Source organism: Danaus plexippus (assembly GCF_018135715.1).
Source record: "Danaus plexippus chromosome 16 unlocalized genomic scaffold, MEX_DaPlex mxdp_31, whole genome shotgun sequence".
In the NCBI taxonomy this organism is placed as follows: domain Eukaryota; kingdom Metazoa; phylum Arthropoda; class Insecta; order Lepidoptera; family Nymphalidae; genus Danaus; species Danaus plexippus.
Window position 1 is genome coordinate 1,206,439 of NW_026869852.1, and position 21,328 is coordinate 1,227,766.

The 21,328-nt window shown below is 35.8% G+C and overlaps 2 protein-coding genes across 3 annotated transcripts in view; one reads left to right on the forward strand and one right to left on the reverse strand.

Moving 5' to 3' along the window:
* Nucleotides 1-7,206, forward strand: part of LOC116771694 (probable beta-hexosaminidase fdl) — a 48,867-nt gene extending 41,661 nt beyond the window's left edge. Inside the window, exons 4-5 of the mRNA XM_061528343.1 lie at nt 3,192-3,377; nt 3,830-7,206. Of these exons, the coding sequence (XP_061384327.1) occupies nt 3,205-3,377; nt 3,830-5,561 (1,905 nt within the window). The 5' untranslated portion in view covers nt 3,192-3,204 and the 3' untranslated portion in view covers nt 5,562-7,206. The remainder of the gene's footprint in view (nt 1-3,191; nt 3,378-3,829) is intronic.
* LOC116771651 (uncharacterized) lies at nt 7,202-21,143 on the reverse strand. Of its 2 annotated transcripts, none has more exons than XM_061528342.1 (21): nt 20,926-21,143; nt 20,166-20,559; nt 19,787-19,963; nt 19,424-19,635; nt 18,230-18,458; nt 17,818-17,915; nt 16,362-17,658; nt 15,835-16,290; nt 14,329-15,741; nt 13,906-14,241; nt 13,351-13,680; nt 12,662-13,129; nt 12,173-12,541; nt 11,658-12,107; nt 11,517-11,587; nt 9,837-10,091; nt 9,463-9,553; nt 8,522-8,757; nt 7,867-7,986; nt 7,627-7,734; nt 7,202-7,347 (listed from the first exon to the last, which is right to left on the reverse strand). In XM_061528342.1, exons 1-21 carry the CDS (start codon nt 20,959-20,961, stop codon nt 7,300-7,302), a joined length of 7,194 nt encoding a protein of 2,397 aa, XP_061384326.1. In that variant the 5' UTR covers nt 20,962-21,143; the 3' UTR covers nt 7,202-7,299. The 2 variants fall into 2 exon arrangements, with proteins under 2 accessions (XP_061384326.1, XP_032519434.2); XM_032663543.2 differs by having other exon boundaries at nt 10,425-11,587.
* Nucleotides 21,144-21,328: the final 185 nt, after the last annotated feature.

Below are 21,328 nucleotides of genomic sequence, written 5' to 3' on the forward strand. Positions count from 1 at the left end.
ACTCACACGCGATTCTAAACCTTATTGCAAGGACATCTGAAAGCTGTCATAAGGTACGTATTTATTGTAGTTAGCAATTCTCGACCTTATTACCAGGGGTGAGAGCCGTTCTGTCTAATCTAATTCCAAACGATTTTACCTTACACGTTGTAATTGGGCATCTATTTTTAGTGTTATCATTGTTCGTGTTTTGGTGTTTTTGTGGTAATACGAAAATATTGTAAGAATGAGTTAATTTTATCCTCCATTTATTGTACCTTGAAGCGTTTCTATGAGAGTATTTCAACATTGTTGACCTTTAAAAATGGTATCTTTGGAATCGATGAAGAAGAAAATTGAATTCCAACAAAATTGAATCAGTAAAGTAATAAATAATGCTTCATACAAACGTTAAATCATATAATGCTAAGCTATCTCCTACATGAGAACACAATTTCTCAAAATATCCAATTTTTGCTCCGTCCCATGAACTACCAGACTCATTTATTTGACGAGCGTCTTCATGTTTTTTTACATTTTTCCTTGAATCGGAATCGATCCATTTTATTTTTAATCTCGAACACGGATTCTTGTTCTGGAGACAGGTCTCTATAGCGTTAGAGAGCTGGTATAACTTCGTTTCATTTTATATTCCACTGCTGCTGCTCTTTATCTTGGTCTATCAATACTCAATTTACATTATTCTAGGATAAATAGTATTATATTTTAAATGTGGAAATTTCAATAATAATAAATATTCAATTGATTAGTTCCGCTAATTCAATAGTTTTCGATGGCATCGCAAAAGAAAATTGAGATTTGTGTTTGAAATTATTAAAACGGCATTCTGAAACGTTAGAATTTAACGTAGCGGTGTGTTTGCACAAATAGAATATTTTCAAAAGTTAAAGAATACTTCTTAATACAAAGGTAAGATGTATCTATTGATAACACACAATGGAAACCTCTGCAATGTTCAGGAATACAGGAATTCCAATCTTTCTCGCAGCGTATTGTACGGCCACTTATGAATTGCGATATATATTTCGACATTAACACGGAATACAATAAATAATACATACAATAACAATTAACGTATTCTAGAACTTTCATTATGTATTCTATTATATCCCGTATTCTTCACTGACTATGACTCGTGTCTGCTTCTCATATGCCCGTATATTATCTGATCGATGCACGTGAATTATTTAAGCAACGGCCGGTTCGGTTACACTTTTACATGACGTGACGTCTTACCGGCTACTTATAAACTGTTACTCCTACGTCCGTAGCCAGCACGAATATTACAATTGTATTTAAATTACATTTTTAAACGCTTACTTTTATCTAAATAATGGGACATGTTTTCTTTCCTCGTATCGGGATCGAGATACCAAAAGTATTTTATGAGACAATCGCGAGCGATGTCTTCTTAAATAAAACATCGCCACTTATTTCCGTCTGTCAATATACAGTCACTTGTTTTTCTCACAAAATTTTCGTGTTGACAAAAGAAAAAACTTTTTAAAACCTTTATAACGTTTATTTTATAAACCAAATAACTTACGTTACATGTGCAATTAATAAAAGTATGACATTAAGTTTTATATATTTTACGACGTATATCGATGGCATGTGTCGTTTCCCAAGAGACGGGAACACATGACCTGGGAGTCGTAAGTCCGACCAATGATACGGAACCACGTCAATGGTCGTCTATAAAACTACTCTTGAAATGATTCACTTCTTAAAAGCTTACGTTTAAATTGCATTTTACTATTGAAATATACTATTTTTTTTTTCTTTATTTGAAGTCTTGATATTACTTACTTATTTTTGAGCTAGAATAAAAAATGTCTTAATCATATAATAAAAGGAGCTTTAACAGTCTAATATATAAGAAAAAAATAATCATAAGGTGTTTTTGTAATAATATCACTTACTTTCCGTTGAACTAATTATAATTTAAATAACTAGTTTAGTGATGAAAATGTCTCTGCTCGAGATGAGCCTGTTCAATATTGCATTTGGGGTAGTGGTGGTAGTGCATTTCATAGTTCCCTGAGTCGCTAACACGCTCTGCATACTTTATGCTCTCCTGGTAACTTCTTAGGAAAAACGAAACACTACATTGTTACCTTGAAAGGTATTCCTTTAATATTCATGGAATGTCGCCCACATAATATATATTTCACAATTTCATTAATGTTATGGTACAGTAAAATTCTTATCCACAAGTTATAATATTTTAGGATAAAAAAAATTATAATTTAATTTGTGTCCTTCCTTATAAATAAATTACAGTAGACCCTTTGTGAACATATCTCAAAACATTATGAATACATGTCAGTATAGTTAGATAGTTTTATATGATTCACATCTTAGTTAAAGTAAAAGTTTTAAAAATTTTCAATTCATTTAAAGCATCTCAGACGCTGCTCGGATTATACGTATGTTGACTGTCCTATTTCAGCGGCCGGCTGGCTGACACAGGCTATAAAATTAAATGTATTTACTGCCTTCAATTAAGTATAGAGTAATATTTATGTAATATTCAGAGAACAGCTGATTCAGATGATGTTTTACTGATGCTTGTATCTCTAATGTGAAAATCTCAATCAATAGTAGTTATCAAAGTACACACTCACACAGTACGCACAAAGTACACACGGTACAAGTTAGTTGTGACACATAAAAGAATATACGTAATCGTCTCATAATCACATATAGATAAAGATAATCCAATTATATGTACTAATAAGATAACATTATATGAATTATATCATGAAGATAGGGTGAATTTTTATGCCTGATTATGTTAAATTTTACTTACACAAAATATATTTGTAAGAAGGATCTATATAGAGTACTTTTAAAATAAATATGTGAAGTTTAAATCACTTGATGGCTGACCTAGAAGCCTCCACATCTAGGGCGCCTTTTAGCTCGTCAGTCTTCAGAAATAGACACACTGATTTCTTGTATAACCAATGCCAATTTAACACGTCTCCCGGCTTTCTTAGACAAAACTGTCCCACGAGGAAAATACCTCTTACCAGAATGTGAGGAAACATTTTTGTATAATAATAGTATTAGATAAAGATTTTTCATTGAGTCCTCCGATACGTCCCGTAAAACTTTAATATAATATAAATTAAATAAAAAATTTCTAAAGCAGTAATCAATTTTTCATGTAGCTGTGTATGGTTTAGGTGATCATTTAAAATGAAGTCGTGGGGGGAAACGTTATGGCGGAGTGCCTCCTCGCACTTGTACCGAGTCGGCAGGTTGCGGCGAGCTCTGCTGCTCTTGGCTGCCGCTGCCTGTACTGCTGCGGGCCTTCTCTATTGGAGACAACAGACGGACGACTCTGCTAGACGACCGCTACACTTGTACGCGTAAGTCTTAAATCTACATCTTCCCTGACCACAAGTGTGCATATAAAAATTAAATACGGAGCGGTATCAGTTTATCGTTAATAAATATTATCACATGTAATACTAACTTAGGTCTATGGATAATAACTGGAAACGCTCTGTATTCAGTTTGAGGATGCAAACTTTTGATAAGGGAATTAGTATTCCTCTATTATTAACAACATATTCATATAAGCTTTTTGAATTCTCGTATTTTTCATTTTAACTTTTTTTTTAAATCAATGTTGAAATGATCAAATTAATTGCCAGAATTTATATTCATGTAGGTTACATTCGTAGAATTATTACAGTATATGTATTTTAGTTTTTACTAATATTTGAATCTTGTTAATGTTTGCTATTTTTATTAATATTTTATATCTTTGTTTCTTAATTCATATAGCATCTATATGAACAGTTGTTATCTGTTACAGTGGTGTAGAGCCACAGTGGTCTTGGATATGTCGGAACGATCGTTGTGAGCGACTCCTAGCATCAGAGACCTCTATACTTCAATCACTTCCTACGTGCAACATGCTCTGCGCGTCCACTCAATTATGGCCGCAGCCAACCGGCCCCGTCAGTCTCGCTACGGCCTCAGTTCATGTCAGATCCAGCGGCTTCTCACTACAAGTCATATCCTCTCCATCAAGAGAAGTGACAGAAAACCTCAACGATGCCTTCCAATTAATGCGCGACGACTTGAAAATTCTGGAGAAAAACGCGGGAGTAGAGAATAGGAGATCAGATAGTGGAACTCCTCGTGATGTTGTTGTAAGGGTCGCTGTGAACGGCAGCGCTGATCCACGCATGCGACAAGACACCGATGAAACCTACAAGCTCTCTCTCAGACCGTCAGGGAAGTCCCTCGTCGCTGATATAACAGCGCATTCCTTCTGTGGAGCTCGGCACGGCTTTGAAACTCTGTCTCAACTAGTGTGGTTGGATCCTTACGCTGAATCTCTCTTAATACTCGAAGCTGCCACCGTGGACGACGGCCCTCGGTTTAGATATCGTGGTTTGTTATTGGATACAGCCAGGAATTTCTTCCCCGTAACTGACATATTGCGTACAATCGATGCTATGGGAGCGTGCAAGCTGAACACGTTCCATTGGCATGTGAGTGACTCGCAGTCCTTTCCTTTGAGACTGAACAGCGCTCCTCAACTAGCTCAGCACGGAGCTTATGGGCCTGGTGCTATATACACGACTGACGATGTAAGGGCTATAGTACGCCGAGCTAGATTGAGAGGAATACGTGTCTTGATAGAAGTAGATGCGCCGGCGCATGTTGGACGAGCGTGGTCGTGGGGCCCTCCTGCTGGGTTAGGACACTTAGCGCATTGTGTTGAAGTAGAACCTTGGAGTACTTATTGTGGTGAACCGCCTTGTGGGCAATTAAACCCACGAAATCCACACGTTTACTCACTTCTTGAACAGATTTATGCCGAAATCATTCAACTGACGGAAGTGGACGATATCTTCCATTTAGGCGGGGACGAGGTCTCGGAGCGGTGTTGGGCTCAACACTTTAACGACACGGATCCCATGGAGTTATGGTTTGAGTTCACTCGTCGCGCCATGTCCTCCCTCGAACGTGCCAATGGCGGTAAACTGCCAGATCTAACGTTACTGTGGTCTTCTCGGCTAACTCATACACCGTACCTGGAACGTTTAGATAAGAAGAGACACGGCGTGCAGGTGTGGGGCTCGTCCCGGTGGCCGGAATCTCGCGCGGTATTGGACGCGGGCTACAGAACGATCATATCTCACGTAGACGCTTGGTACTTAGACTGCGGCTTCGGGTCCTGGCGAGATAGTTCCGACGGTCACTGTGGACCTTACCGGTCTTGGCAGCAAATTTACGAGCACAGACCCTGGATAGAGGAAATGCCGGCCATGTCTACCGGAGTGGAACCATGGCAAGTGGAAGGCGGCGCGACGTGTCAGTGGACGGAACAGCTGGGTTCCGGAGGTTTGGATGCTAGAGTGTGGCCGAGGACTGCGGCGGTCGCGGAGCGTCTCTGGTCGGACCGCGCCGAGGGCGCCACCGCCGACGTCTACCTGCGACTCGACACACAACGATCACGACTCCTAGATAAAGGGATCCAAGCCGCTCCTCTCTGGCCGCGGTGGTGCTCTCACAACCCTCACGCCTGCCTTTAGTTTAAACCCGACGGCCTGTCTAACAGGAGCCGGGCGGCGGCCGACGAGTGTGTTTGTGTAGTTATAACAATTTAGATAGCCGACGGAGTATACCGAATGTGTCACATGTTCTTAATACCACTATTACTTATTACGTGTTGTTGATGTTTTTTTGTAAATACTTGTATAAAATCATATTATTTAAGTTACAAGCTAAGACTTGTACAGCACTTAATGTAGACGAAGCTGAACTTAATAATAATAAATTAAAATGTACTCGTAATACTAAACGATTAAATTAGCTAATTATATTTAACGTAGATAGGTTCAATCGACTGCCACCTTAGTCACAATTATAAAGCTATTTCCTGTAGGAGGTATGCACAAGTGTCGTAAAGCACACTCGTAGAGTTACGTTACTGTGAGAGATGGTTTGCGTTAGGAAATTAGCGTTTACGAAAATAAAATCATCGCTCCGAAAAGCTCATATCGGAATGACAACACGAAGGAACTTAAATGCTGTTTGTTGCAATTATAAATAAATTTTAAACTAACTAAAATATTCCTGAATGAGTTTTACGTTGACGTTAAATAACAGCTAAGGTCTCAGACACAAGGAGTAGTGTTATTTACAAATGTATATGAAAAAAGGCTAACAATTGTTAAAAATGTATCGTCAGAGAAGGCTCTCAAGTTTTTTGCTATGTTTTATTTTATTTTATTTTTAATAATTCTAAATCTTATTTATTTTATTTACACTATTGTTTTTTACAGTATTTTTTGTCTAAAATCTTGTGATCGTGATAAAATGTTATTATGAATTAGTTGTACGATGACAACATAGTATTGCTGTATTTGTATGTGCACACTCCACACGCCCAACGACACGAGTAATGGGAGTTAAATATATTATATGTTAATAACAACGTTGTTTATATCTATTTAAGTTCAAATTCAATGCCGTTTTATATTGTTATCAGCTGATTTTTTTTGTACACATTATGATATATATGAGAAAGAACCGAAAATCCTATCAATTTAATCTTAAAATTCCTCACATAGGACATTTATTTCTGCGCGATTTAATGTGTAAGTACAAAAACCACAATCACTTATTAATCGTGTAATCTTTTTATAAATGTACGGCGTTCGGGTTTCACAATTCATCGCCGGGTCAGTCGGAGTGAGTGTGGTCACTGTCAACGAGCGTTGACCTCAGCGAATGAATCTGTTGACCGTAATCAGAACACAATGTCCACGCACGCGCCGCCCGCAGCGTGTAGCATCTTCTAAATGGCATATCAACGGATCAGTGATATCGTTATAAACATGATGGGATCTGCGAGCGTTTCTACTCGACGATTATTAATTTACTAAATTATTTTAGATTTTATTATTATATAAATCATCGAGAGTAACGAGCCACGAACGCTTTAAGGACTCGGCCTCTTTTGGTAACTTTGTAAACTTCATTAAACAATACTCATACCGTCATCACATGTAACATTCGTCGGGTCGAAATCTGAATTTCGTTTGTGAATGACTTTATTTATTTATTTTAATATTCTAGATGTAAACAGGCACAATTTTGTACATTTTGTAAGTAATGTTTGGTGCTATAGCGATTTTGTGGTGTACTTCTATTGAAATAAAATAAGCTGTAATATTTGGGACATTTTATTGAAAGATCTTTAATAATAAGTTAATAGAATTTTATTATTCAACCAAAACGCGAGTCCAACGAGACATCCGGCGAATGTCATTTCTTTCTAAAAATGTTGCTCAATCTCCTGCCTTTGGGTGTGCCCTGGAAGAAGAAAATAAAAATATATATAAAAAAAAAACAAAACCTGGAAGCGTAACATTACTTGAACCATATAAAGAACATTATTAAATACCGTTGTATATAATTTAAATGTAATAAGTATGTTAATAACAGTAAATTTTCTCTTCCTGGTAGGTCTTGATTCGCACAGTTAACTTACTTGGAACATTTGATTTTGAAACAAGTAACGACAAATAACTTAAACAATCAATGAAAGTCTATAGTTATATAAATTCCCTCGACATCATCCACCGTCCTCACCTCTACGGTGTCATTCTTCGATCTGAACAAGGCTCGTATCCGTGAAGGAGTCCCTCGCTTGGTAGCTCCGTCTCTCGCCTCACGCACGCACTCCCGGAGCTCCGAGTCCTGGATTATGTACATAAATGTATATTCAATTTTATTTTATAAAAAAAAACTTATGACAAGTCACAGTTTCAACGTAGTTTTACATCAACGCTTATTATGAAATGCGTCGATGCTGTCTGTCTGTACACTCACAGTAGCGGACAGTCGGCCGGCCTGCTTGCTGGGTGTGGGGGGCCCGGGCTTCTTGTACGCCGTGATGCCAACCTCTTTACGTTGACGACCGCCCAGAGACATGCTCGGACCGCCGGGGTTCTGGAAATATCAAAATAATTATATTAATAAGGGTAATACAATATGTGTAATAAAGACGACAAAATAACCTAACAATAAAAATAATACAACATTAATCAATACATACAACTCGCGATCACGGATCACGATGTAGCCAGCCTCATGCGGTCAATACGACTATATAATTCTTTAAACAATTCTTAATTTAAACTTCATATGAAACATCTTCCCTATTGTTACCAAACATCATTAATTAAGTTGATAAAGCCGGCCACTGCTTTCCTCCCTTGGCGACAGGTGCGAGTGGTATGTGAGAGAATAAAATCTGAACCCCAAAGACGGTCACCCCCCACTCTTTGACTCAGCGCCCGGAGTGACGACCGACCAGCATTAATCCAAGATAAAAGATAAGTATCGACGAAATACCAAACACTTAGACACTGTCACATAAAGTGACGGAAAAAAATTATAACCGATTCTATAAATGTAAGTAAAATGATTACACAAAAATTGTGTCATTGCAACTTATGTAAAAAATGTATAATAGTATGTAAACCTTGATGTCTTCCTCGTGCAACGCGGAGACGAACTGCGTCTCAGCGGGATACGAGCTCTTCAGATGTGGCGGGCAGAGTGAGTTACGCCAGCGCAGCTCTGATAAGCGGTGCGGGGGGTGCGGCTCCTGAGGGTGCGACTCTCGAGGGTGAGCTCGCGGCGTCGAAGCTAACTCTCGCAGCCAACGATTGTCGAACACCTCTCCTTCCTCATCAGACATGTGAAGGGTGCGACCTTCTGAAATTTATTATTCCATATATTTAGTAATTAGAAAATCACGCACTTTCTAATTGATCATTTTGGTAGACAGTTTGGGAACCACCCTAATTTATATATAAAATATGAATCACATGTAACATTCACAGCGGTATGTCTGACAAAACTTGTTTAGCTAACTTCAATATACAATATCACCGAGACAGCAACACAATCAATACTTTGACACGCACCAGTTCCTAATTACATATCGAGCATAGGAATTGTAATTATAATATAAATAACATATTATGTGATTATAACTAGTGTTGCCCAAATGCAAGAACAAGACAAGACTTGGTCAGTCTTGGTCTGGGTCTTGCAGCAAATCTCGCAAGTCTGCAATTACCTATTAGCCTGTCGCTATTTATTAAACGTTACTTTAGATATTAGCACAACGTAACAGTAGGTACATTTTGAGCTTGAATTAACATAGAAATGGTACAGAGTACAGACCAACCAAATTGAAAATGTCTAAAAATTTCAAGAGATATTCAAAAAATCAACTGACACCGGTTGGGGTTCGAACCCACGACCTAAGCGATCGGATCAGATTACATTTTCTATATATGTCTTGCTCTTGGTCTTGCTAAAATTAAGTTGTCTTGTTCTTGCATTTTTGCAAGACCAAGACCGATTTCGGGCAACACTAATTATAACTAAATATACGTTTCATATAATGGTCACCTTTTGTTTTGTCGTTATTATTCACAGGCAGCGACCGGAGAGAATGCGTGTCTGACGGTCGAGGAGGTTCTTGAAGAGGAACGAGGCCAGACTGAAAGGTTATATTACTTCATACATAAACCATGTGTAATATTAATATTGTTTATACAAATTTTAAGATTTCTACCTTTTGTTAATTGATATAGCTGAATATGAAAGGTTTTGATTGTCCAGTATATTGACAATATTAAATGATAATCTTTCACTTCTCTTTATATTTTTAAATGAATGGAAAATGTTTTTAGAGCAAGGTTCTAAGGGAGCTCAGTAATACATATTAATGTGTTAACATACGTTAACTGGAACCGTGTCGTTACCGTAAGGATATATATTACCGAATGTACATGTTGCAGTGACATGAGCGAGCCGTGCCTCTGTTTCTTCCTGAGCCACTCCGCCTCGTCGTGTTTCATCACAAACTTCTCTCCAACGTTCCACAGCTCCTTCGTCAATTCCTTTATATACTCCTCGTAACCTCGGCTCGACTCTCTCAGATCTTGGCGTGCCTTTTGCAGTTCTTGTTCCAAATTCAAAATCTCCTGTCGCTGCTTCTCTTTGAATATGGTTATCTGTTCTTGGTACAATTGTTTCTGAAACACATAGCCCCAGTTACACAACAGGAGTCGTAGAAATATCGAAACGCGTTATGCACATGCGACGTATAACATGCCGTATCGTATCCATGCACATGCTTATTTTATAAAAAACTAATTACCTTTTATAATCCAAAGCAAAACAGTTCTAAACTACCACATATTTTAAAGAACACTTACATTTAAAAGAAATAAAACAAAAAAAGTGTCCAAACATTTATTTAAATAAATATATGCAGAGAACGCGGTCCGTCATAAGTCCATTTGCAAATAGAACCACCACACGACCTGATAGGCAAGTATCAACAACAGTATGGGGAGTGTACTGACCATTTTCGCCTTCATCCTGTTGAGTTTGTCCTCGTATTCCGCTCGTACCTCCAAAACGGTAAGCGACTGGACGTCCTTAGCGCCCTCGCCCTTCTGCGCTCGTGTGATTTCTTCTAGAAGCTTCTGGAACTTACAATCCAATTCATCCAGTTGAACTTCCAACCCAGCGTTCTGGAAGCTCCCAGAAGTCAGAGATACTCTGTCCGTTTCACTGTAGAACGCCTGCTTGATCTTCTCCGAGGAAATCGAACGAGATATGCAACGTTCCATCCACCTTTGGAAGTTCATAGCACACTCTGACAAGTCTTGCATGGCTGCGGCGTACCCGCGTTCTAACCTACACATGGCGGAGTCCGTTATATTGTTCTCGAGGTTCAATATCTCCCGTCTGACCGTCCGTTGTATGGACGTCACTTTGGTCAACTTCTGTGAATACAACTCCTTGAACGAATTGAAAGTCTTAACGCTCACTGACATTTCCGTTAGGAACTTTTGCATGTTTATTATTTCAGATTCGTTTATTTTGTTCACTTCAGCGAGCCGGTCCCGTTCCTTCTGCAATGATATCTGCTTCTCGGAGCAACGTCTCAGATGTCTCTCGGTGGTCTCCAGGAAGTTCTCCAAGTCTTCCATGGTGATGCTGCCGGAGGTCAAACTCCTTCGTAGCTCGTTATCACAGTTCGTGTTTCCAAAGTTCGTCAGTTCCTTCAGCACCGTATTGGACTTTATTTCGGCGATCCTCTTCAATATGATAGCTTGATATTTCGCCGACACTTTTATTATTTGCGTGGCTCTATTTTCCGTGACACTCATCTTGGTGACTTGTTTCTTCAGGTCGGCTATCTCCTCGTTCTTTTGATGGACGATCTTCTTCAATTGATTCGACAGCTGCTGACAGTTCTCTCTGCTCATCTCCAGATCCCTGGTCACGTCTAGGAGTTTGTTTTCAGACTCGGCGAACAAGGTTTTCATGAACGCCACGTCACATTGCAATGTCTTTATTGTCCTGTTCTTGTCCTCTACTATCTTTTCTAAGTCTGAAATGGTTTTAATGCTCTCCAAAGACGAAAGTGTGTCAGATGTGTTATCTACCTGTTTGAGGACGCGGCCTTCGGTTTGTCCAGAATATTGAACGCTTGACCTTTCCTGACCGACAACGGAGACTGAAAACAATTAAATCATTAATATTTATCACTTATAAGTGTAAACGGTTTATTTGTAATTATTACTTACAAGTTTCTCTTTGTCCAATAGCTCTGATCAATTCCTCATTTTCCTTTCTTAAAATGCGTATAACGTCTTCTTCTTCCACCTTCCCGGCCAACTTTCTCTTTAATTCTGTTATTTCTTCCTCCTTTAATTTCAATTCACATTTAAGAATTTCTAGACTGTCTTTATCTTCTGTTATTTCTTTTTCGAGATCTTTATTTGCGTCTCTTTCCTCTTTGAGACATCGAATATCTCTGTCTCTCTCGCTCATTATATTTTCTACTTGAGCGTGGAGTGTCTTAATCTCGTTGTGTAAAGCATCGATATCCTTTTGACGTCTTTCAAGTTCCGTGTCAGCTTTAATTTGATACTCTTCTAGTATGGAGCATTTGTTGTTAAGATTTAATATCTCTTTACCATTTTCTATTTGTTTATCTAATTCGATTTGCAATTGTTTTTGCAGATCTGACAGCGCTGAAAGAAGATTGTATTAAATAAATATAATAAAAATGGCCAAAACACACACTTTATAACTTTACCTGATTCCTTTTCTTTCTGGACGTTGAATATTTCTGTATTTTTAACCTTTAAAACCTCTTTGGCTTTTATCTCATTTTCTAATTCTGTATTTAAGTTATTTATCTGTTCCAATAATTCTGCCTTGCTGTTTTCAAACCGAGCTACATCATTTTTCATTGCCTCCACCTTATTTGTTAAATCCTCTATGACTTTTTGTAGTTCGTTATTTTCCTTTGATTTCTTCTCTACGACTTCTTTTAAATCTTCCGTATATTTTCTTTGAACATCATAATCTTCTTGTAATTTTTTTACTCTATCTCCAAATTCGCTTTCAATTGAATCGTTTTTAATTTTCCATTCATTATTCATTTCCTCTAAGGCGGTTATATCTGTTAATAACAACAGGGATTATCGATTAAGCTTTTTAACGTGCTACACCAGCATCATCAGCATTTTATTATTAACAACAATATAACACTTTGACAAATTATAGTAAATATTTAACTCACCATCTTTATATTTATTCAATGCATCATTCAAGTCCCTTATTTCATCGTATAATCTCTCCACTTCCCGTGTTTTCTTAACAATATCTCCTTCCAAAGTCTCGATCTTATTTTCATACATATTAGTTTGTGAGATCGTGTTCATTTCTAAAGTGTCTTTTTCGTTTCTGAGGTCGGCTAATTCTTTGAACATCGTTTGTAACACTACTTCTTTCTCCATGATTTTGTTCTCGTAATCCTTTCTTTCGTTGTCTGTAGATTCTTTCATGGCTTTTATTTCATTCATCAAATGTTCTCTCTCTTTCATATTATCACTTATAATCTTGTTCAGACCGATCTTCTGATCCTCCATAACAGATTCAGTGACAGTCACCATATTCTTGAGAACAAGTCGCTCTGATTCAAAGTCGCTTATGAGTTTTTCTTGATTTTGTTTTTGAGTTTTTAATTCCTCTTCCAGTGACTTTATTGCTGAAATTATATGCATAGAATAACTTAAAAATATATATATTATATAGTAATTAATATTAAGAAAACCATTCATAAAACCGAACGCATATAGAGCTTGAACAGACTATTATTACTTTTCAATTACTCAATGGCTTCTATACGTTTGATTATCATTAAAATACGTAATAAGTGTTGACTGAGTAATATCGTTTTCTGTATAAACAGGAATGTATAATATGAACCTGTATTGCTGTCTTGGAGAGCTTGCTGTAATCTCTCCTTGTCATTCCTCATCGCGTCCAGCTCTGAAGTCTTTTCTTTCAGATAGGCCGTCAGCTTTGATATCATCATGTTCAAGTTATCTATCTGGCACTCGTATGTTTTCTTCAGCTTGTCCGTCAGGTTCTCGTTGTCTATCAGTTTGTCTTTCAGAGAGTGCACCTTAACTTCCAACTGTATTTTAACATCGTTAAGTTCGTTACGAAGCGTTTGATTTTCTAATAGTAGATGTTGTATTTCAATTGTCTTTGTTTCTAGCAATTTATCATTTTTCTCTTGTTTTTTTGCAAATTCTGAAATATTCATACTGTTATAAAATCTCCAATGTTTATGGTAAATAAAATATATTTTTTTCTTATATATAAACTTTATTATAACTCACAGACTAACCCTAAAGCTTCTCGATCGATGACTTATGATGGTAGTGAAAACAAATTTGATGATCTTTATAACTAAATTCAAACATTTACATCTTAGTACAGAGTGTTTTCTATCAATAGACTTTATTTCAGGCTTACCTATTTTAGAATCATCTATGACTTTGTTCAAAGCGTTCATTTCAACTTGTAGTTTGTTCACTAAGAGCTCTTTTTGTTTCAACGTCTCCGTTATGTCCTTAACAGCAGTGTTGCCTTGTTCGACAGCTTTTTCTAGATTCTTCCGTAGCACTAAGTCTGACGTTAAATTGTTTATTATATCGAATATCATGTTACATTGAGCTTCGTATGTTTCGTTATGTTTATCGCAATGTTGAATAATTTCTTTACAAATATTATCTTTCTTTAAACAACTTATAACTTTCGATAGTCCACAACTAACTAAAGAGGACATTTTCTCTCTGTCTTCTTCCAGAGCTGAAATAATAAATGAAATCATTATGATATTCTCATTTTGTTTTTATTTAAGTATTTTTCATTGAAGGAATAATAAAAATAGCATACTTTTGTACTCCGCCTTAAGTTGATCGTATTCCAACCAAACTGTCTTTATTTCTTCCTGTTTTTTCTCAATTTCGGAAGCAAATTTATCGTTTGCTTCACAAATTTTGTTTTCAGCCTTTCTTTTCTCAGACTCCGTCTTGTCGAGCGTGATTTTCGCTTGGTTGTAAGTGTTCAGTAATGATTCATTTTCTTTGCTGAGCGCTTCTATTTCAGTTTTCAGTACATCTGCTTTTCCGATGTGCTTTGTAATTTCTTCCTTTTGTGTTTCACTGTCTTTCGTTAACTCATCTATTTCTTCTTGCAACTGTTTTGTATCGCCTTGTAATTTTTCATTCAGCCTAACATAATCATCCACGCTTGTAGACAGTGTTTGTACCTGTTCTTGTAGAGCATAGTTCTTTTCTTGTAGATTATTTATCAGTGAATTATTTTCCGCCAATTTGTCTTCCAGCGCGTGTTTGACTTCCATGATATTTACCTTTTCTTGTTCAGCCAGTTCTTTGCTATGTCGTTCTTCGACGAGCTGCTGCGTTAGACATTCTTTTTCCTGTAGTAACATATGTTTCATTTCTTCAAACAACTTCAAGTTGCTATTCATCTCTCTGGCCTCCATCAGTAACGCTTCCTTGCCTTCATCTGCTATTTTCCTGACCGATCGTTCTTCCATTAACTGCTGTACTAATATCGCCTTCTCGTTCAACAGGCTGTCTCTCTCTGAAAGTATTATTTTGTAAGCATGTTCGTTGTCCGATACTCTCTTGACTAAAGAATCATTATCTCTTTGTAAACTTAGTTTTTCGTTTTCTATTAGGTCTTTAGCTGATTTCTCAGCGTGAAGACTTTCCTTCAGCACGTCGTTGCTCTGTGCGCTCTCTGTATACGCCTTCCTCAAAGTATTCAAGTCATTCACTAGCACAGCGTTCTCTTCCCTCAATATATTAATCTGTGCGTCAGCGTTATGTATTTCTGCTTCTTTCTCCTTTATATTACTTTCATATTTACTTATTCTATCATTCAGTTCCGTTATCTGCTCTTCCCGTTTCAATATCTCTTCCTGAACGTCGATTTTGAACTTTTCAAACAAATGTTTATCGTTTTCATAGTCTGTCTGTAACAGTTTCATGCTGTCGTTAACATTCTTCAGTCGTGTTTCCAACTCTTCAATCACAGCATCCTTCTCTTTAACCAGCAGTTCGTGGTTGCTATTGTCCTCCTCTATGGTGTAGTGCAACTGGACATTTTCCGCCTGAAGCGCCTCAACCACTTGTGAATGTTTCTCAATGACGTTTTTCAATTCGTTTTGAGAATCAATCAACTGTGAATCTAGACTTTTAATATTTTTGCATAACTCCGCCACTTTGGCATCTCTTTCGTGTATATCCTTTTCAATATTACATTTCAAATAGTTAATTTCTGAAACAAAAGTTTTTAAATGTTCTATTAGGTATATTTATTTATAAAAACAACACATTTTTTTATAAATATAATATAGTAAGCGGATGGTACCTTCTTTTCTGTCGTTGTTTATTTTCAACAGAGATTTTATTTCCTCTTCGTATATCTTTATCTCCTTGCTTTTCCTCAATATCTCCTCGTTCATCTGTGCGCTCACTTTGTTCAACAAGGCACATTTATTGATATACTCCTTTTCGATGTTGTTCTTGTGTGTATTCAACTGTCCGAGTTGTTCAATCAGAACCGTTTTTTCATGTTCTAACTTATTATTTTCCTCATATTGACTCTGCAGCCTCGCTTCAATGTTGCCAATATTCATTCTCAAAGTGTCATTTTCTAGTTCCTTAGCTTTAACGGTGTTATTGTTGAGTGTATGCAGCTCCTTCACGGTCTTGTTAGCTTCGTTTATTTTCGTCAGAAGCTTGGTCGTTTCAACATCGTAATTCCTTTGATCTAATTCCTTCTGTCTCTTGATGTCAACGATGTCATCTTCAAGTCTCTTTATAGCTGTAAATAAATATTAATTTGCATTCAAAGTAATAATAAAACTATTCTATTATTTCTGTACAGGCACTTACTTGTTATATATTCCTGTGAAGTTTCTAATGATTTTTCCATTTCCGTTTGTAGAATAGATATTGTATTATGATTGTCATTAATTTCTTTATTTAACGCCTCTCTCTCTTGGGACAGTGAATTTAATTTTTGAATCAATGTATTTTTCTCACTGGTCTCCGATATTAATTTACAGTTATTTGAATTAAGAACTTCTTCCAACTTGTGTAATGATTCTTCAAACTGTGTTTTCTGTTCTAATAGATTTCGTTCTGCTGTCTGTATGATGGAATCTTTTTCGACAATATCTTTGTTCAACTTGTCGAGGACTTCATCCAACTCTGCGCATCTCTCTTGTAATATGACGTTCTTTTCCAATTCTTGTTTGTATTCTTTATTTAAATCTGTATTCGTGTTCGTCAGTCTATCAACTTCTTTAGTAACTTCGTTGAGATGTTCTTTGAGCTGTTGTAGTTCTGTCTCCACGGTCACTTTGTACTGTATCTCATTCTGTAGTTGTATTTTCAATGTACCAACGGTAGCATTAATCTCGTCCAGATTGTATTGCAACTCCCGATTCTCTTTCTCGTGTTCCGTCTTGAGTTTTTCAATGTCCACTTGTAACATAATAATTTTCTCATCCCTATACTGTATCTCCGTTTGTAATGCCTTACAATGTTCATCAAGGTTTTTAAATTCTTCAGACTTTTTGTACAGATCATTTTCTAGTATTTGAATTCTCGTATTTAAATTCATGATGTCGTTATTGTATTTGTTAACGAAATCCCCGTGAGATTCTTTCTCTTTCTTCAACTCGGATTGCAGAATTTCAATCCTTTCACCTTTCTCGAATATTTTGTTTTGAAACTCGACCAACTCGTTGTTTCTATTGAGAACTTTCTCTTTCAATTTCATTATCTGACCGTCCATCTCTTCCCTCATTTTAATCTTAGAGCTTCGTTCGGTGTCCAAGCTCGTCTTCAGGTCCTGTATAATGCTGCCAAGTTTCGTTGTTTCGTCGGTCAAACTCTTCAATAAAGAAAGCTTCTCTTCTTGTAAAATTTGAATCTCTTGAATTTTAGAATCTATTATCCTCCTAGAGTTTTCGCCCGTGTCTCTCAACCTTTGCTCGAGTTCGTTGACCTCGTTATTCAATTTCGTCATTTCGTTATCACATTGTGTTTTTAATGTATTTCTTTCTTCAATTTCTTCATTAATCCGATGTCTCAAATTTAATATGTCAGTATCTTTTTCAGAAACAATCACCGAATACTTTTTGCTTTCCTCTTCAAACTTTTTCTGTACATCCGTGAGTTGATCCTAACAAAAAATAAAAAACTTTGAACTAAATCCAAATATAAATTTAAAATAAGGAAAACAAGCTATTATAGAGGTTATTAAAATCATAACTATATGTTTATTTTGAAAAAAAAAAGAACAAATAATATGTAAAATCATTTATATAAATATTTTATTAACCTGCAACGTCTGTATCTGTTGTTTGAGAACTACGATCTTAGCGCGCTCCTCGCTAAGTTGCACCTCAACCACATTAACACATACCTCGCTGCAAACGGCTGTAATATAATTGAAATAACTTCAACACTCTTGATAAACTTTAGAAAACTGTGAAAAATTTCAGTACATGTCTTCAACAGAAACTCAATCTCTACCATAAATTTAATGTACAACAACCTAAGTTTTCATCGAGCCGTCACACAAGTGCCCTGTAATATAATTTTTTAGCACAAGGCACAGAAGATCTTTTCCGCTAACATAACATAACAATTCTGTACTTAATGTAAGCGTATAATTAGCAGAAGAAGAATAAATGTAACCTGTTTTTCTTTGAGACCAATAACATTATTATTATGATTGAAAATCTACACACATATATTATGGGGTAGTGAGTGTACGCTGGCATCCAAGTCATCACATTCAAGCTGGCTGGAGTCCAAGCCGTTCAGTCTGTTGTGTTGCCGTAGCTCTGAGACCAATTCCTTCAGAGAGTTCACGTGTCTACGCTCTGTTTCTAATTCCTCTGTCAGTTGGCTGTTCTTGAGCGATTCCTCCTGATTTAAACTAGATAACATATCTCGTTCGCGTTTAAGTTCTTCCACCTAAGACAGTAATTTTTTTTAGTATAGAGTAATATTAATTTCTGCTCACTACTTTGTGCAAGTTGACTTCGATTTTAGGATCGGGGAGAAAATGTGCACTTTAAAAATATACGGCAATCAACCGTACGGAAAATCCTATCGAATTTCACGAGTCTTATCATAAAATTTCTCATCTTATCATAAAATAGAATCTTTGTTATTCTGCTGCCTCGGTACATTGATGGAAGGTTGCATACAAATCCTTTAACCCTTGCGGTTCTTTGATGAAAGAGTATCAAAAATCCATAGGAAAGGATGATCAAACTTTCACATCTATGACATAATTATCATAAAGCTCCGAAAGTTTGTACGAAAGCAGTAGTCTTGTTTACTTATAGGAATAAAAATACGTTCTAATCATTATCTAAAATTAAATCTCCTAATAAACATGTGAAATTAGTTGACATACTAGAAAAGAAATTCTATTTTTGATGTGGCAGCAAATGGTTAATTTAGTCATAAGTAACAACAGAACAAACCTCTTTCGTATGAGGACAGCTTTAAAACTCCTGATACATAATAAAGTTTCCAAAAATTTAAAGCTCAATGATAATGGAAGTGGTAAAATTAACAAATACAAATTTATTTCATATAATTTTTTTTTTTTAATTAAACAATGTATGTAATAAAATTTTAGTTATAGCCAACAAATCTCATCAATTCAACATCAAGATTACTTCAAGGTGGAAACCTCTATATTAATTTTAGAATAAGTGAAAAACAATTTTTGATAATATTAAGAACAAAGAGTCACTAAGTACTTATGAGATTGGAAATAAAAGCTCTTGCTCCTTGCTTGTCTTTCGGATAATTCTAGAAAAAATGGAAACTAATGAAATCTATTTGTAACGAATTATTAATATATAACTGTAACAGTTCGTATAGCAGTTTGTTAATGTCATAGATGAACCAACTACCAAACAAACCTTGGTCTTGTAAGTGTCTCTTTCGTATGTCACTTCATCCATCTCTTCCTGAACATTGGCCAAGCGCTGCTCCGTTTCCTCTAGATCCCTCATGAGTTTGGTTACGTTGTTGTTGGAGGCTTCAGCATTCTGAGATTCATTCTCTTGTCCATAGCTCAGCATTTTGAACTTCAAGTTTGCTATATCTTGTTTATATTGCTCTTTATCTTTAACTGTAATAAAATATTTGAATCAATAATAATTCCTCTTAATTCATTAAATACTTACAAGATACTAACAATTATAATATTTTAAGCAAACAAGTGACCCTGAACACTTATTGCATGTAAAATGTTGTGAAGCAATAAAGTAATATTATCATACCAAGCTTCTCCATCTTTAAATTAGTTCTAGCTAATTCCTCTTGAAGATAATTCCTGTCAAATCTCTCGGCTTCCAGAGCAGCTTTCAGGTGTCTGACTTCACTATGTAAGGACCGTAATGCTGGAGGCGTCTCCGATACAGTGAGGAGTGGACCAGCTGTGTCTTGCCCACACGCTTCTAAAACATAAAATGTAACTATTTACGTTTTCATAAAAAAAAAAAATATAAAAAAAAGATTTTGCACTTGGTTAAAGAAGTTTGATTGTCTTAAATCTGTATAAAGCAACAACTTAAATTCAAACTCAAAGAGAAAGAAAACACAATTTTTTTACTATTTAAAAATAAGTTTAAGAGTGTTTTAAAAAACACTCTAATGTACCTGTTATTGCTGTTATGACATCCCTAAAAGATATATTACGACAGTCCATCAAACATTTACTGAACTTTAGAATAACCTCCTGATCATCAGGGGCCAGTTTGGAACACATTGCCTTCTTAATGTCAACATCCTTAGAATTAACACACACAAAATAAAGTAATAAAGAGGCTGCAATGTATATTTCTTCTTCACTGTTTGGTTCAACTGTACCATTTTCAAACCTAAAACTCGGAAATTTTTCCGATATGAATCCCTGTATGGTGTGTGCATTGAGTATAGAAGATTTTGATTCATCCAAATTAAAATTTTCTCTCAAATGTACTATAATGTTTAATAGGGATTCTTGTGTGACTGGAAATTTTTCGTTACTGCTTTCTTCAAAATAGCAGTTAATCTAAGGAAGGAAGATTATTTGAATACAAACATTTCATATAAAACATTCACGAGAAAAAGGTAGAGCGTATTAACAAGAGACTTATTAAGGAATATTTATATTTATTTTCATTAATATATAGTAAGTAAGTGACTATTGCAATAATACATAAGTTTTGCAAATTATATATTTTTTAAGCGACCGTTACAAATTTCACCCATTGCGAGGCTCTCGCAACACACCTGGCGTTACTGAATAGGAACAGATGACAAAAAAGCAACATAAATAACTAACTCAAACTTTTGCTGTATTTACTACTAATAAAAAGAAACAAGTATCATTACACACTCTTATAATTAAATTAAAACAATTAATAACGTGACTTACCCAGTTCGCAAGAATTATTTTCCATTTCTGAAACATCTTCACTTTATTTTTAATAAACGGCTAAATCATGAGTACACAGTTTGTTTAAATTAACACAATGATGATAAAGTAATAAAAGAAATTAAAAACAATACATAATACATCCAGCAAACAAATGACTTAAAATTTGATTGTTTTTTAATCAGTTGTTGTTACTTCGCCGTTGCAGTTTGAAATGTTTTTTTGTAGTACTCAACCGTCTTTCAACAGACAAACTTAAAAGTTTATATGTTCGTCGTTGCAATCGTATTTAATAATATTTATGTAAATAGTGTCAATACATTTATATTAAACTAACATTATTAAAAAATTAAAAAATAAATTATATCAGAAATATTTTAGTTTTCTTTAACAATTTTGCTAT